The following is a 16,116-nucleotide window of genomic DNA, read 5'->3' as shown; positions in this document are numbered from 1 at the left end:
TTTAAATTTTAGTTTGGATTTCATATAAGTTGACCATCTACAAAAAAAAAAAAATTATATTCTTAAAATTTCATTAATTTAGGGGTGCAACTTTAATTTAAGCTAATCACAAGCCTAAGCGAACCAACTAAGGCACATCTAAGCCTAACCTCGTCACTTTGGGGCTATAGAAAGGAAACTTAAGTCTAGATCAGGAAGAGTGGAAGGAAAGTTGTTAACCAAAAATAAGATCAACATATATCTTAAATGAACACTCGATATGATGCATATTAGAAGCCTTACAAGTTTTTTCCATGACAACTTTGGCAAAGAGCTATATAAGGGGATGCTTTGGAACGCCTAGGGGAGCTTGATAGAACTTGTAAGGCTTCTTTCAACAAGAGTTACATTTTCTTTGTCAAATCCTAGGGTTTCCCTTCCTCATTCCTTGGGAGAAATTCCTAGTGTTAAATTTGTTTTGAGTTTTGAGAGGTTGTTGTGTGTGAGAGAGAGATATTAAAGGCGTGGAGTGCTTTCATGATACGATGCATATTAGGTGTTTTGCGAAAAACATTCAGCTTGATTGGAGTTTGTGTAATTTCATTCATTCGCATCTTCAATGTGTGATGAAAATTTAAGTGCTTTTCTACCTCATGTCTCGTAGCAAATTATTATTGTTATTATTATTATTTCGAGTCAAAACAAGCTGAATAGAATGAACACATTTTTGTTCGTGTTTAGCTCGTTTATATATCGAGCGCAAAAAAATTATTCGTGTTCGGCTTGTTAACTTAGCGAACGAATCGAACACAATCTTCTTAATAAACCGAACACAAACTCTCTGCGAACAACGAGCCGTTTTGACAACCCTAAATATCATCTTCTAAAATATTTAAAATTTAAATCATAGATGTATAAATAAAAAAAATATTTACATACAGGAAGAAAATAAATACTTATAATAAGATAAATTGAAAAAAAAAGAGAAATTAATTTTAGCTGCAAATTAATAAAGATAAATACAAATAAACTATGATAAGAAATATTTACTTCGAAAAAAAAATATTTGGAAAGTGTCCATACCAACCCATAGAGGTTGTCATTCGAGGACAACATAGTAAAAAGTACTAGATTATATGTACATGACAATTAAATTTAACAAAATTAATATTTATTCAAATCAAATAATAAAATATAAAATTTTGTGCAAATTTTAAGGTAGTTATAAGAATTTTAATATCATAATTGAAACCAAACACACGCAATAATAAAGTGGGTTTCATTTAAAGAAGAATAATTTAAATGTGCATCAAATACGTGTCAGCACTGATCTTGAGGAGATTTAACGGTCTGGAGAAGAAAAATACGACAAATGAGGGTCTATCGACAGGAGTAAAAAAGGCCCATTTATCTGACCTGTTGTAGCCATCTGAGCCAAAGGCGATAACAGACCGAGTGATTTGAGTGCAAACCATTCAAGCTAAAACGAGGCAAATAAGCATCCGGGCAACCACTACAAGTATGTCTACCCAATATAATAGACAACATTTAGGTAGATCGAATTCGTGGTAAAATTGAATTCCACTATATCACTAATCATCCCATGGACCCCCCAAAACTTTTCATCATTCATCAATCATTAAACAATATAACGAGAATTCTTATAGTCATCTTTTAGGTCGTCCTTATTGAGAAGTGAGCTGCCTATCGGGTTATGGTGATTCACCATCTGCTTGAAAATCTACGGACGCTATACCAATAAGAGCTCTTAATCAGGGATTGAGGGTCAACAATTAGAATAGATCAATTGACGACAAAGCCTAGTTTACCGAACTAGTCCTGCCGAAAAAAAAACCAATCAAGCTTAGCCGAACAACAATGCAGGTTCAGCCTAGTCGACCAGACTGTCCTTACTGAGCTGATGTCAAACAAGCTTAGCCAATCGAGCTAGAGAATGACCGAGTGATAGACTCTTATGTGTTAAATAACTAGAGTACCCCGTACAACCCCTATTAAAGTATGTGCACAAATATAAATATCATCATATAGTACTCTCTTATTTATAAATAAGGAGATTACAAGGGTTAATAAGATTTAAACAAAAAAGATGAGAAAATGTCAACGCGATCGATATAATTTACTCTTTACTTTCTCTCTATCTCTCCCTATATTTTTCTCTTATTTTTTACGCTCCATTCATTAGGTTGTGATCACAAAAGAATTAAAATTCAATAATAAGCTATCATTTTCATATTAAATATTTACATATTATATAAATAAATATTATAATTTGGATGTTAAATTCACAATTAAATGAAAATTTTGTCTAAAATGTAATCCCCAAATTCTTAATATCCTAACATTAAAGTCAAATTATGTTTCATATGTACTTGCAATTATATTAAATTCTTTGAAAAATACAGATAGATTTCAATAGAACACGACACAGAACTCATAATTATACGATAACCCGAATTACTTTCAATGCGACACGATAAGTGGCCACACAGAACTCCAAGTCTCCATCTACCTGTCCCTTTCGCCGGTAGCCCTACGTGGCTCCCGAATTAAGCTTTTGCTTTTTTGGAGAAGAAAGCAGGCTTCGGTGCGGATCAAATGAAACCCTAGATTCTGGAGAGGGTGATCTGGTGAGCATATCTCTCACCGAGAATTACTAGCGATTGCTTCTTCAACTCACTAGTCTTCTCCGGTAACCTAAAAATCACTTTTCTTTTGTTATTCTTTTGACGAATCCACAATTTTTGTTTTCGTTGGAAGGAAAACTTATAGCAGATTGATCTGGTGACATGCCATCGTTTGCTTAATTTGCAGTATAAGTGGTTCATGGATATTTTGTATTTGAAATATGTTCCGTCTGTTAGTTCTTTTTTGGTGAAAAATGCATAATAAAATCGAGTATTTACAATACTTACTTTGATATTCTACACTTCATTCGCTGCTTTAGACAGTTATTGTAGATGCAGAGGAATTATTTTATGTTGCTGAAATGCTTATGATGCAGAACAAATTTTTGATACAGCTTCTGCTAAATCAAATCAGGTTGCATTGAGGAGCTCCGGTCTAGTAGTGAGTAGTCCAAGAAATTTCAAGAATTGAAGGCTTATATTGAGTGCATATTTCCTTGTATTATTCATGGAGATGCCAAACGATAGCAAAATAATGTGTTAAAAGTGCAATTTTTTTTTCTTTTTGCAGATAATGTATTTCTATTTTGCACCATTCACCATAAAGTAAATGATTAAGATAATGAAAGAAATTATTAGAAGATAGAGAGGCCTTGGAATTAGCTTGGGAAAAGTAAGTATATGAGATTTGATTGGTGGGTTTTATATTAATAAATATCAATTAATATTATTAGCATTTAAGATGATATTTAAGTAGTTTGAATCTATTATTTTGAATAATATAAATATCACAGTGAATTAATCATGGATGATTAAATCGTAGAAGCGCTTCGAGTGTTTTCTATGATAAGATGATTTTTTGGAGGCTGAAAGCTGGTTTTTATCAAATAAAAAATAGGCTGGCAATGTTGTATGGATCCAAATGTGAGAAAAATGAGGGTGTTAAGGAAATATTGGTTTGACTTATATAGAAGATAATCAAAGTGAAAGTTGTCCTAGGTGGTTTTAGAGATGCACAACATCATCATCATCATCATTGTACTTATTCCAACTTATTGGGTTTGGTGTTATAAATTGTCAAATTTCATCTATTAATGTTGAGTGTTGCTGTAATTTGTATTATTCACAAATTATTTTGAACTTCTTTTATCCAAGTAACCTCAAGTCCTTCCCTTTTTATTGCTAATCTGATGATACTAAATTTATCTAACACTGCCATTGTCAGGTCCCAAGCCCCATATGTGAAAAGTGGAGGGTTGCGTTGGTCTCAGAGCCTCGGTTCGAAGGTATGACAGAGCGTCAAAGAACACGCAATGGAGTCCGAAGCCACTAATGTGGAAGCATCTCAACAAGGGCGAGGTTGTCAGAAGCAATGAGATACAACTGCATCCAAACCACATGAGAGGTCCAAGGAGTGACTTTGATTTGCGTCTTACTCGGGTGAAGGAGGCGATGAATGGCATGAAGACGCGAATAGAGGATATTGGCGAAAAGATTGATGGACTCGAGGAGTAAATCGTCATCCATTCAACGATCAGTGGTATGATGTTTCAACTAGAGGAATTCCTAAGGGATCAAATGGCTAAGAGGCAGTAGGATTTTATGGGGAGCTCCAAGTGGTACGAAGAGCCCATGAGGACAAGATGAGCGGTGTACGTGTTAGGTTGGAGGAGATGCGTGAAGATATTTTGTTATGCAAGAGGGCATTAGCGACACCCACCAACCACCATACTTTCGAAGCTAGGTGGATTGAAGTTCCAAAACCAAAGAGTTTTGGAGGAGCTCACAATGTTAGGGAAATTGACAATTTTTTTATGGGGACTTAAGCAATATTTTGGAGCATTTGAGATTACAGATGAAGATGCAAGAATTCAATTTGCAGTTCTTTATCTCTCAGACATTGTTATGCTGTGGTGGAGAAGAAGGCGAGGAGATATGGAGAAAAGTATGTGCACCATATCCACTTTTGATAACTTTAAAAGGGAACTAAAGAGATCATTCTATCCCGAGAATGCAGAGGATGAGGCCAGAGCCTGATTGTGATGACTCCAGCAAGAGGGATCGATTCGGGAATATATTAGGGAGTTCACAAGCTTGGTTCTTGAAATTCCCGGCACGTCTGACAAGGATTCAACTTCATGGATGAATTCCAACAGTGGGCTAAGATTGAGCTTAGGAGGCGCGAAGTGCAAGGTCTTGCCACTGCCATCGATGTTGCCGAAAGCCTAATTGATTACTCAAAAGGGTCCACAAAGCCTAAAGAAAAGAAGAGTATCTATGTCAGGGGTGGGGCAAAAAATGTTCAACTCAAGGAAGAGACCCGCCGTGAATTGACTTCATTGAAAGCAAAAAATAATTGGAAGCGTAAAAATAACAAAACAAAACCACACAACAAGTGCTTTTTTTGTGATAGGCCACATTGGGCAACATATTGTCCTCCAAAGAAGTCTCTAAACTCTCTCCTTGCAAGTCATTAGAAGGAAGAAAGTGGTGATATGACAGTGCAGGTGAGGTCTATACAACTGCTGAATGGGATGCAAGCTCCAACAAAACCCCAAACAAAGTGGTACTCTTTATGGAGATGGTAGTAGGCGAGAAGACGACTAGAACAATGGTGGATACGGTGCTACCCATAACTTCATCTCTGTCGATGAAGCAAAGAAATTGACTTTGCAGATGACTGAATGAGGAGGCTCTATCAAGATGGTCAATTCAGCAGTAATGTCATTCCATGGAATAGTCAGGGGAGTAAAGACTGGTATTGGAGCGCGGTTAGGTACCTTAGACTTCTCTGTCATTTCGATGGATGATTTTAAAGTTGTTATAGTGACGAACTTCTTAGATCAAGCAGGAGCATTCCCAATGCCTTTCGCCAATAGCATGTGCATCATGGATGGGAATCAAGTTTGCTTAGTACCGATAACAAGGGCTATCACGTAGGAAGTCAAAATGCTATCAGCCATCCAATTCAAAGAGGACATTTCAAAAGACAAGTGGAGTTACTTGGCTGTTCTTCAGGATTTCGATGAAGAAGTGAAGCGCCAAGTTGAAATGCCAAGGGAAGTGGTGGATGTTCTTGAAGAACTACCACCAAAGAGGGAGAAAAACCATCTTATTAGGCTGGAGCCAAGGCTTAAGTTGTCAACCATGAAATCTCACTACATAACACTCCTCCCCCATACTACCAAGGAAAAACCCAAGTTTGTCAAGTTGTCAAGTCTGTAAGTTTGTCAAGTCTGTGAGCAAACAAAGGAAGCTGGTCCGAGTGTCAAGGGGAAGCCGCAATGAGGCCATTGGGAGCTTAACTGAGAGAGAGTGTCATGCTTCGTCATCTTTTAGAAACTGACAAGCAAACCATAAAATGGAAGGTTCTAGAGAAGAAACATCATAAAATTTGTCGAAAAATCTGGTTCTAACCTCATATTCTAGAAAATAGCAAGACAATTAGCATAAAATTTGTCGAAAAATCATTGCATGAATTCTTTTGATCATTGTGTAAATGCTAGAGTTTGCCCTAGAAACAACACATTGTATGATCTGAATGCAGTGAAAAGTGTGGAAGGGCCGCTATACGAAGCCTGAGTATAGTGTCTGATAAGTAAGAGTTCTCACGTTACGGATGGATGTGGGTAAAAAAGTTAGTCCATGAAACTAATATTAGGATAGAGTCTTGGAATATGTGTTCTCTCACATGTAAATTAATGAAATTAGTTGATATTATGATTCATAGAAAAATAAATATCTTATGTATTCAAGAAACTAAATGTGTTGGAGAAAAGGCTAAGGAAATTGATAATTTTGGTTTTAAACTTTGATATTATGATAAGAGTCGCATTAGAAATAGTGTATGTGTAATTGTAGATAAGAGTTTGAAAGATGATGTTGTAAAAAATTAATATAATTAAGGATAGAATTATAGACCTTAAGATTGTTGTTGATACTAAGATTTTTAATATTATAAGTGCGTATGCTTCTCAAGTAGGCCTCATTATGTGTTTTAAAGAAAAATTTGGAATGACCTAGAAAAATAAATACAAATGATACCTCTTGAAGAAAAAATTTTTATCAGAGAAGATTTAAATGGACATGTCGGTAGAGTAGTAGAAGATTTTAGAAATATTCATGGTGACTATGATTTTGGAGTGATTAATGAAGAAAGAAGTCATATTAGATTTTGCTTTATTATATGATTTTTTTATTTGCTAATACTTTATTGAATAGAAGAGATGTGCATACTATTACTTATAAGATGGGTCTAATAAAACACAAATTGATTATTTTTTTATGAGAAGAGGATATCGTCGAGAATGTAAAGATTGTAAGGACATTCCAAGTGAGAATTTAAGTATTTAACATCGATTATTAGTTTTGGATTTTAAGATGAAACGTTGTAAAATAAAAAAATACTAGAAATCATTGTCATAGAATTAGATGGGGGCATCTAAAAGACACAAATAATATTATTTTTATGAGTAAACTTCAAGATTTCAAGATTTAGGATGTTTATGAGGAAGAAACTCTATATGGGATAAAACAACAAACACTATTAAACAAGTTGCAAATGTTGCACTTGGGGAATCAAAAGGAAAAATTTCTATAAATAAAAATAATTTATGGTGGAATAATAATGTAAAAAAAAAAGTTTAAGCTATATTGTAAAAATTGGTTTAAATATAAAAACTTAAAGAACTGGAAAAATATAAAATGACTCGTAAGGAGTCTAAGGGAACAATTTGTGATGTTAAAAATTCTATTTTTAGTGTTCTTTATAATATATTAGATACTAAAGGGAGTGAAAATTATATATATAAACTAGCTAAACAAAGAGAAAAGAAAAGTAAAGATTTAACTCAAGTAAAGTGTAGATAAAAAATCAAAAAGTATTTTTCTTAAAACTATATATTCAAGATAGTTAGGTGAGTTATTTTGATAAACTTTTCAATGAAGTTTCTAAAAATACTATTGACCTTAGTAATCCTAATATCGTTAATAATAATAAGATGTTTCATTTTTATCGTTATACAAGTAAAAAAGAAGTTAAAGAGGCTTTAAAAATAATCGAGCGTGGAAAGTCTGTAGGACTTGATGATATCCCAATTGAAGTATGTAAATATTTAGAAGATTTGAGAGTTTATTGGCTTACTAAACTCTTTAATATTATTTTAAAAATTAAAAAGATGCCTGTTGAGTGAAGGAAGGGTATTTTGGTTCTTAGTTTTAAGAATAAATGTGATGTACAAGTGTCTGCAAATTATAGAAGAATTAAGTTGATATGTCATACTTTAAAATTATGGGAGATGGTAATTGAGGGTAGGTTGTATTACAAAGATTTCTCATAATGAATTTGGATTTATGTCAGACATGTCTGCTATGGAAGCTATAAATTTATTGAGAGGTTTAATGGAGAAGTGCATAGTCTGCATTTGATTTTTATTGATTTATAAAAAAACTTATGATAAGGTTGCAAGAGATATCTTTTGGAGAGTGCTAGAGAAGAAATGTGCTGATATGACATATATTCAAGTCATTAAAGATATGTATACTAGAGTAGTTACTTGGTTACTTGTGTTCGAACAGTGTGTTCGAACAGAAGGATTGGCCAAATATTTTCCTATTTCAGTTGGATTACAATAGGGACCGGCTTTAAACCAATACATTTTTGCTCTAGTTATGGATGCTTTTAGTGGACATTTATAGGAGGTTGTACCTTAGTGTATGTTTTTCGCTGATGATATCATTCTTATAGATAAGACTAGAGAAAGAGCTCAGGAGAAATTTGAATTATGGAGGTCCACTTTGGAGTCTAAAGACCTTCATTTGAGTAGAACTAAAACTGAATACAAGAATATAATTTTAGTAGTAGTAGCTCTAGTGACATAGTTGTAACTATGGGTGATCAAATTATTAAAAGGTGTGAATGTTTTAAATATCTTGGGTCTATTGTTCAAAATGATGGTGATATAGATTGGGATGTTATTAGTAGAATTCAAGCTGGTTGGTTGAAGTGGAGGACTGCTTTGGGCACATTGTGTGATAGAAAAGTAACACTTAGACTGAAAGGAAAATTTTATAAGATGGTGAGACCTGCAATGCTCTATGACATAAAATGTTGGCCTTTAAAAGAGAAGCATAAAACTAAGTTAAGTGTTGCCGAAATGAGAATGCTTAGGTGGATGAGTGGCTTTACACTTAGAAACAAATTGCGAGATGAAAGGGTTGGTGTAGCTCCAGTGGCGAACAACACTAGAGAGAGTCGTCTTAGTTGGTTTGGTCACATTAAATATCGACCATCTGATGATCCAGATAGGAGAGTAGATGTTTTAGGTTTGATTTATATTAAGAAAGGCAAAGTTAGACCTAGAAAGACTTGGGCATATTGTATAAAAAATGAACTTAATTTATTAGAATTAAATGACAATATGGCACTCAATAGGACGCAATGGAGAAAAAGGATTCATGTAGCCGACCCCACGAACTGGGATAAAGGCTTGTTGTTGTACATTTTCATATTATTTTATCTTGCCCTTTTCTGGTGCTTGGTATTTCGTCATCTTCTTTCCTTTTCTCTTGTTGATGTTTTGAAGAAGTGCTTCCAAGTTGTTAAAATTTTGATATATTTTTTCGCTCGTGTTGCTTAAATGATGAGTAATAGGAGACGTAACTTCTAGGAGTTGGTAGCTGCCATCTCATATGCTTAAGGGGCTTCATATTCCTCTTTTGAAGTAAAAAATTAGGGACGATTTAGATACATACCATCCAGTCTTATGTGTTTACATATATAACGCCTAAATTTTAAATTTTACATAAAAACCAGTTTACTCATGCTTGAAAATGTGTATTTCACTTTTTAAAAGTTCAAATGTTGGTACTTTTTGACGTGACATGAAAGATTTGGTTGGTATAGATCTAAAAAGTAAAATTTTAGTGTTAGATATGTATTTACATAGGAATTAAGTGGTATGCATGTAAATGCCCCTAAAAATTATTTGCTAAGGCTATTCATATTGAATTATCGGTAATACTCCTTTGAACCTATTATGGAGAAAATGGCTGCATAGATAGTGCTAAACATAACAGTGGATATCTTATTCACTGTATTCTTCTATAATTTATATAGTTATTTCATTAGCCTTACCACAACTTTTTATGAAATATTCAGTCTTTTATAGAATGTCAAACGTTCAAATTTAAATTTTCATATTCCTTTCACCAAATCGTGTTCTGTTTTCTTTTTGCCTGTAATGTGTAGTCAGTTTAAACTTTTTCACTTCTGTTCATCTTCCTTCATGGTCACACTGAAGAAAAACTGCTGTTTTTCTCTGCTGCTGCAGATTAGAGCTTTACATCAAAGAGTCTGTTAATAAACTTCTGCCGAACGAATCATGGCAGGCTTATCATGTGGCGACAGAGGCGAAGCTTTTAGGTAGAGGAGAAGTGGCGGTCAGGACAATTGGCGGCAAGGGGGGACCTGGGGAAAGCTTCGCGAGACTGGCGGGATCGGCCGGTTAGGGCTCGCGAGCGATCGAAGGGGTGGAAGAGGAGTCAGGCTCGGCTGAAGGAGGGGAAGGCTCGGTTTTCGAAATGGGGGAGTTGGCTTGGAGTATGTGTGAGTTAATTAGGTATTTTTTTTTTTAATGTTCAATATTTAAAATTTTACGATTCGCGCACTATTCGCCCCTGCACGGAACCATCTCAAAATGGGATTCCTTTCTAGGTGAATTTGACGCGCCAGACGCGTCGACGCAGTCCATTTCATCATCTGGGGTCGTTCGGACAATCTCGTCGATGATCAAGTCAAAAATGTGTCGAATTCAATTTTTCTAAAATTGAAGGGTTTGCTATCGTTTGTTTTGAAAATTAATTTTTGTTTCGATTAACTATCAAACCTATAAAGGCGTAGGTGATGTAAATTGTGATAATTAAACGAGTTGACTATCCGAATTGAGAAATTTGTCTGCGCAAAGGTCTAAATTGTGCATAAGACAATCCTAGGGCTTAATGGTTCTATAGGGACTCCTTTTGAGTTCCTTCATGCTGGTTTCAACCTCCTAAGTGCTAGAGGTCAAGAACCACACATGCGGAACTCCAAAAGAGTAAAGAAGTGGTTTGGACTTCTAAAATGATGTGGGTCTTATTACTAAGGCTCTGAGATAGTCAAAGAGAGAATTCTAAGGCTATACCCTAAACCCTAATAAAATGATACTGGTTTCAACCTCCTAAGTGCTAGAGGTCACCTCCTAAGTGCTAGAGGTAGAGGTCAAGAATCACACATGCGGAACTCCAAAAGAGTAAGGAAGTGGTTTGGACTTCTAATATGATGTGGGTCTCATTACTAAGACTCTGAGATAGTCAAAGAGAGAATTCTAAGGCTAGACCTTAAACCCTAATAAGAAAACTAGACCTCGCTAAAAATGTGGTCAAGAGGCTATTGATATTGAATTATCATTAATATTCCTGTCAACTCATTATGGAGAAAATGACTGCATAGATAGTGCTAAACATAACCCTGGATATCTGATTCACTGTATTCTTCTTTAATTTATAAAGTTATTTCATTAGCCTTACCACAACTTTATATGAAATATTCAGTTTTTGATAGAATGTCAAACGTTCAAATTTAAATATTCATAATCCTTTCATCACATCATGTTCTGTTTTCTTTTAGCCTGTAATATGTAGTTATTTTGAAGTTTTCACTTCTATGCATCTTCCTTCATGTTCACACTGAAGAAAAACTGATGTTTTTCTCTGCTGCTGCAGATTAGAGCTTTATATCAAAGAGTCTGTTAATAAACTTCTGCCGAGCGAATCATGGCAGGCTTATCTCGTCGTTTGATTGCCTGCTTACAAACTGGAAAGCTTGCTCTTTTAGCAATTATGGTAGCATCTGGAATTGTGTTGCAGGTTTTGGTTAGTAATCTCCTCTGTAAATATTTATGCAAGCCTTTCCTACTTTCTGAAGCTAAAAATTGAGAAAATTATCAAAATAGTCCCCGAGGAGACTATTTTAGCCCATATTAAAATAGTTTAGGGACTAATTGACACTTTTATGACCTATGGAACTAAAATGACACAATATAAATATTCAAAAGATTATTTTGATACTATACTCACTAAAAATTTGTCTTTTCCTGTTTTAGTCCCTTTTATTTCCATTATGATATTGCAGGCTTGTGCTGTATACAACAACTGGTGGCCCATGCTAACAGGTAACTGTTGTTACAGGGATTATCGTTTGATAATTATTGGGGATATTATTGATGATTAGGAATATTAATCTTCTGTTTATTCTACTGCAGCTGTAATGTACGTAATTCTCCCAATGCCTCTCCTATTTTTTGCGGGTTCTGATAGCTCCTCGCTAATGTCTGGCGAGTCAGACAGGTCAGTTGACTTTTCAAGTATTAAATGAATGGCATGAATGATCTGCTTTTAATATGTATAGAAACTCGTTTGTATTCTCTCCTGATTCACATAACTCCTCGGCCTTTATATTCTATTTGTCTAATTCATGTATCACTTAGTTGTTTTTTTTGTTTTGCTGAGAAAGGAATGTGGAGTAAAAAGAATGCAGCGAAAAATAAATATTGTGAATTAAAAGTAAATGTAGTTATTTGAATTAATACATTGATTGGCGACGGCGGACGGCGGGCTGCAAGCGGCTATAGCCAAAATTTTACATAAATGGTGTATTATAATTATAAAAAAATTAAACAAATGTCAAATACATTAAAATTAAAGTAGAGAGAGAATTTCAAATGCACAAAATGTCGAAATAGTCCCCTGACCATTTGCATGGGGGTAATTTTAGTTCTAAAGTTTATAAAAATGATAACTTAATCCGGGACCTTTTTAATAGTGGCTGAAAAAGTCCTCTGTGAAGACTATTTCTCATCCCATATTAAAAGTGCATGGGACTAACTTAGCATTTTTATAAACTCTAGTACTAAAATGGTCCATGGAATGTTAATTATTTTGACACTTTACTCATTTAAATTTACTCTATTTTATTTTTCTATGACCAAACATTAAGGGCTTGTTTGGGATCTCTTTGTTTTTGTTTTTATTTTAAAAACATATTTGTTCATCATCTTTTGAGCTATTATTATAATCTAAATTTGCACATTTACCAACTTATTTATCCTATAATTCTTAATATAACTTCGTTGTTTTTTTCTCTTTTCTTGCTTATATATCAGCGCATAGTTTTCTATTGCTTTCCTTATTCTAACATAAAGCCAAAACTATTTAAACATTGTGCGCAGCTGGGTTGATTTTACTAAGTTTCTCACTGGCGCGTCTATTGTTGGAAGCATCGCCATTCCTTCCATATTAAAGCATGCAGGCATCATCTGCTTGGGAGCTCTGTTAATGGAGCTCTCTTCCTTTCTGATCTTTGGTTTAGCCATTCTTTTGTTCTTGGTAATAAACCGAGAGGATGATTACAGTATGTTCTGAGAATTTCATGGTCATGACTGTTGTGTAAGTTCGCTATTTTTTTTAATAATTTATCGGTACAGAGCAGCTGGCACTTTGCTTTATTTCCTTTAACATCTACTCTGGGGCTTTTTATAGGGAGATTTACATATGTCTTAGAAATCTTATTTATTTACATATGTAACATCTATAACACTCAAATCTTTAACATCACTTTAAGAATATAAAGTTAAGTATATGTTTTCATGCATAAATTTTGATGTGATGGTGAGACTAGAATGTTATAAGCGTAAAAAATATCATTTTTTTTATGCTCGACATGTAAATAGATGAGAATTATATGGTATGCGTGTAAAATTTTCTTTGTTTTTGTGGATTGTATTGCGCAGTCATATTTTTTATCATTCTGGTTTGATAGCTCTGTGCTGTTTATAAAACATGGATGATTTGTATATTGTTTTAATGATTTCATTTTCCCTTCATTTTTCCATCAACCATACGGGTTTTGTTTGAGGTTGCTACAACTATTTTGAAAAAATATAAGGCCCATTTACGTACATGCCACCCAATTCCTATGCATTGCGTATCTAATACTTAAATTTTGCTTTTTTACATTTATAACATTATTGATTTCTTTATAGGACCCAATGTCCCCTAATATTTGTGAGTACGCACAACTAGGTAAAAGACCATGCGTCAAGCCATGAGTACCCCAAGAGAGAGAGAGAGAGAGAGAGAGAGAGCGAGAAGAGAATGATCCAGAGAATAAAGATCAGGATTAGAATCCGAATGAGGAAGGAAATCTAGATCCAAATGTGGGGAAAAAAGGTCATTGGCTCCTTATTTCTCCCCATTTTATACATGTCAGAGAAGAAGATCATATACTAATCTCAATAGTACACCTCATATTGTATTATTATCCTTTTCCTTTTATCTTGATAGGAAATTGATGTCGTAGTCCTGACATATAGTCGGATAATGTCAGAAATGGCCGGTACGATGAGTATCCACGGTATCTGAGTGATGTGACCAAAACCCTAGTATCGAACGACATATTTATGAGAGGACGGGTGCACAGGATGTCCAGGGCGGTCTCCTCGTATGGTCGTCTTAGCTGGGATAGATTTAAGCTGCATTGTTGAGAAATATGAGGCATGAGAGGATCCATCGTTTCAACATGTGAGATCAATTCAACCATTTTGACGAAAGCGATTGATTCAACCTCTTCAGCAGGCGGACTCAATTGGACCACTTCAGTAGGGGGCCAATTTGGAGAGATAGAATATGTTTTTCTAAAATTCCTGTATACGGATACTTGTTTATATATTTAGTTTCACAATTTTCCCATTTCTTCGATTGAGCTTTCACAAGAAGAATGAGAGAATGAAGATTGCTCTGTTATTAAGACCATGGAGATGAGGATGAGACTAATCTCCAGAATGAGTTTCGTTTTCCTAGACAGCTCATCGGTATGTCTTGCGAAGAATTGAATTTTTTTATGCATCAACAATTCTCCAGGACTGACACACCTGGAGGGGCATATCGTGGTTCTCTTTTTAAGGAGTAGTCCCTGGTATTACATTTATGATTTATAGAATCTGGATTTTTCGACGAGTACCTCTGACTTTCCCTCAAAAAAAGGTTTTATTCTGACTTCACCTATCCTATCTCTCGGACTTGCTCTGTATCCGGGTCTTCGGTTGTTAAGATCTAGTACTGTTTCATGAGATAAGTTCTAAAGTTTGGTTTGGGGATATAAAGAACATTAATGATGAAATTTACTCGAACTTAAATAACTGTATTCCCTTTGGGGTTATATATATATTGCTGTGCCAAAACGGAAGTTGGAGCCCTGTGCGTCTACTTCGCCGGGATCTTTCCTTTCGAAGAGGGATCAAAAGCTTTTTTCCATTGTAAGTAAGATACAATTTTTGCTCGGTTTGGTGTCAGTTATCCTTCGTCGTAGAGAACAATAGACAAATCTGCAATTGGAAGCAGAAACTTGGTTGTCTTCAGAAGAGAGATTCTGAAAAAGCCTCAAAGAGGCACTTGAACTTGTGGCAAGTGGTTCCATTCCTCTATAAAATCGCAATGTATTACAGTGGGGTCCACTTGCCTCGTGTAAGTGCTCACAAAAAGTGGAACAAATATTATGTCCGGACTCCGGACATGGACTACGAACATAAAGATACATCATGAGTCCAATAAAATCACACTACGTAGAGGTGACAGAAAAATAAAAAAATTTCGTTTTAGCACAAGGAAATATTTCCCTTGTTATTTCACATTATTAGGTATTATTGTGGTAGTATTCATGTATGATTATTCTCGGTGTTGTAATAACACAATAACACATCAATACTATCACAACAACACCTGAATAAATGAAATAATACGGGAGAAATATTCCTCTGTGTTATCGGGCCGGTTTAAGGAAAAAAAGTTTTTTTTTTTCCTGTCAGTTCCGCGTGAAGGTGATTCATTGGACTCCGGAAGTATCTCAACGTCCGGACGTAATATTTTTTTTTCCAAAAAGTGTCCTTGGATTTGAACAATTCGGTGGAAACTCTTCCTCTCGTCTTGCCAATGAAACTAGAACCATGTCCTCCGTTGGCCTTAGCCGGTGTTGATTCGAGTTTGTCTAGTGAGGCTTTTCCTTTTGACTTGGTTTTCTGTCTCCTTGCTCTCGTTGAATACAGCGGCTTATTTTTTTAAGAGATGTCTGCGAGGGAACTTGAAGCGGGCAGGGTGCTGTTCGGTTTAGTTCAAAATAAATCTAGGGAAATTTACACAAATACCCCATAATTCTTATATGTGTATGTATCTAATGCCCAAAGTTTGATATTTACACTCTGAACATGTTGGTTTCATTAACCCATGCATTAAAAAATATATTTCACTTTTAAAAACATAGTGATGGTAAATATATAAGAATTGTGCAGTATGTATGTAAATGCCAAATAAATCAAATGCACATACCACTTTCTTCCTGTATCTACATATCAGACGTTGTATATATGTGCACATACCACTTTCTTCCTGTATCTACATATCA

The 16,116-nt window shown here is 34.8% G+C and overlaps 1 protein-coding gene across 10 annotated transcripts; it reads left to right on the top strand.

Annotated features, from left to right (window-relative positions):
- Window positions 1-2,496: 2,496 nt before the first annotated feature.
- On the top strand, window positions 2,497-13,214 carry LOC110022940 (vacuolar protein sorting-associated protein 55 homolog). 10 transcript variants are annotated; one of them, XM_020722114.1, is made up of 7 exons: window positions 2,497-2,627; window positions 3,850-4,164; window positions 9,956-10,230; window positions 11,385-11,534; window positions 11,794-11,833; window positions 11,924-12,008; window positions 12,890-13,214. In XM_020722114.1, the coding sequence occupies exons 4-7, from the start codon at window positions 11,436-11,438 to the stop codon at window positions 13,080-13,082; spliced, it is 417 nt and encodes a 138-aa protein (XP_020577773.1). In that variant the 5' UTR covers window positions 2,497-2,627; window positions 3,850-4,164; window positions 9,956-10,230; window positions 11,385-11,435; the 3' UTR covers window positions 13,083-13,214. The 10 variants fall into 10 exon arrangements, with proteins under 10 accessions (XP_020577773.1, XP_020577770.1, XP_020577775.1 ...); XM_020722111.1 differs by having other exon boundaries at window positions 2,497-2,689; XM_020722116.1 differs by lacking the exon at window positions 3,850-4,164 and having other exon boundaries at window positions 10,014-10,230.
- Window positions 13,215-16,116: the final 2,902 nt, after the last annotated feature.

The sequence above is a fragment of the Phalaenopsis equestris genome, unplaced genomic scaffold (assembly GCF_001263595.1).
Source record: "Phalaenopsis equestris unplaced genomic scaffold, ASM126359v1 Scaffold000203, whole genome shotgun sequence".
In the NCBI taxonomy this organism is placed as follows: Eukaryota; Viridiplantae; Streptophyta; class Magnoliopsida; order Asparagales; family Orchidaceae; genus Phalaenopsis; species Phalaenopsis equestris.
This window is presented reverse-complemented; position numbering and strand designations above follow the sequence as displayed.

Excerpts from the sequence above, each read along its gene's own strand:
- LOC110022940 (XM_020722117.1), top strand. The coding sequence starts at position 11,436 with ATGGCAGGCTTATCTCGTCGTTTGATTGCCTGCTTACAAACTGGAAAG. Across the intron at positions 11,535-11,793 it reads GAATTGTGTTGCAGGTTTTG|GCTTGTGCTGTATACAACAA; the intron begins GTTAGTAATCTC and ends ATGATATTGCAG. Across the intron at positions 11,834-11,923 it reads CTGGTGGCCCATGCTAACAG|CTGTAATGTACGTAATTCTC; the intron begins GTAACTGTTGTT and ends ATTCTACTGCAG.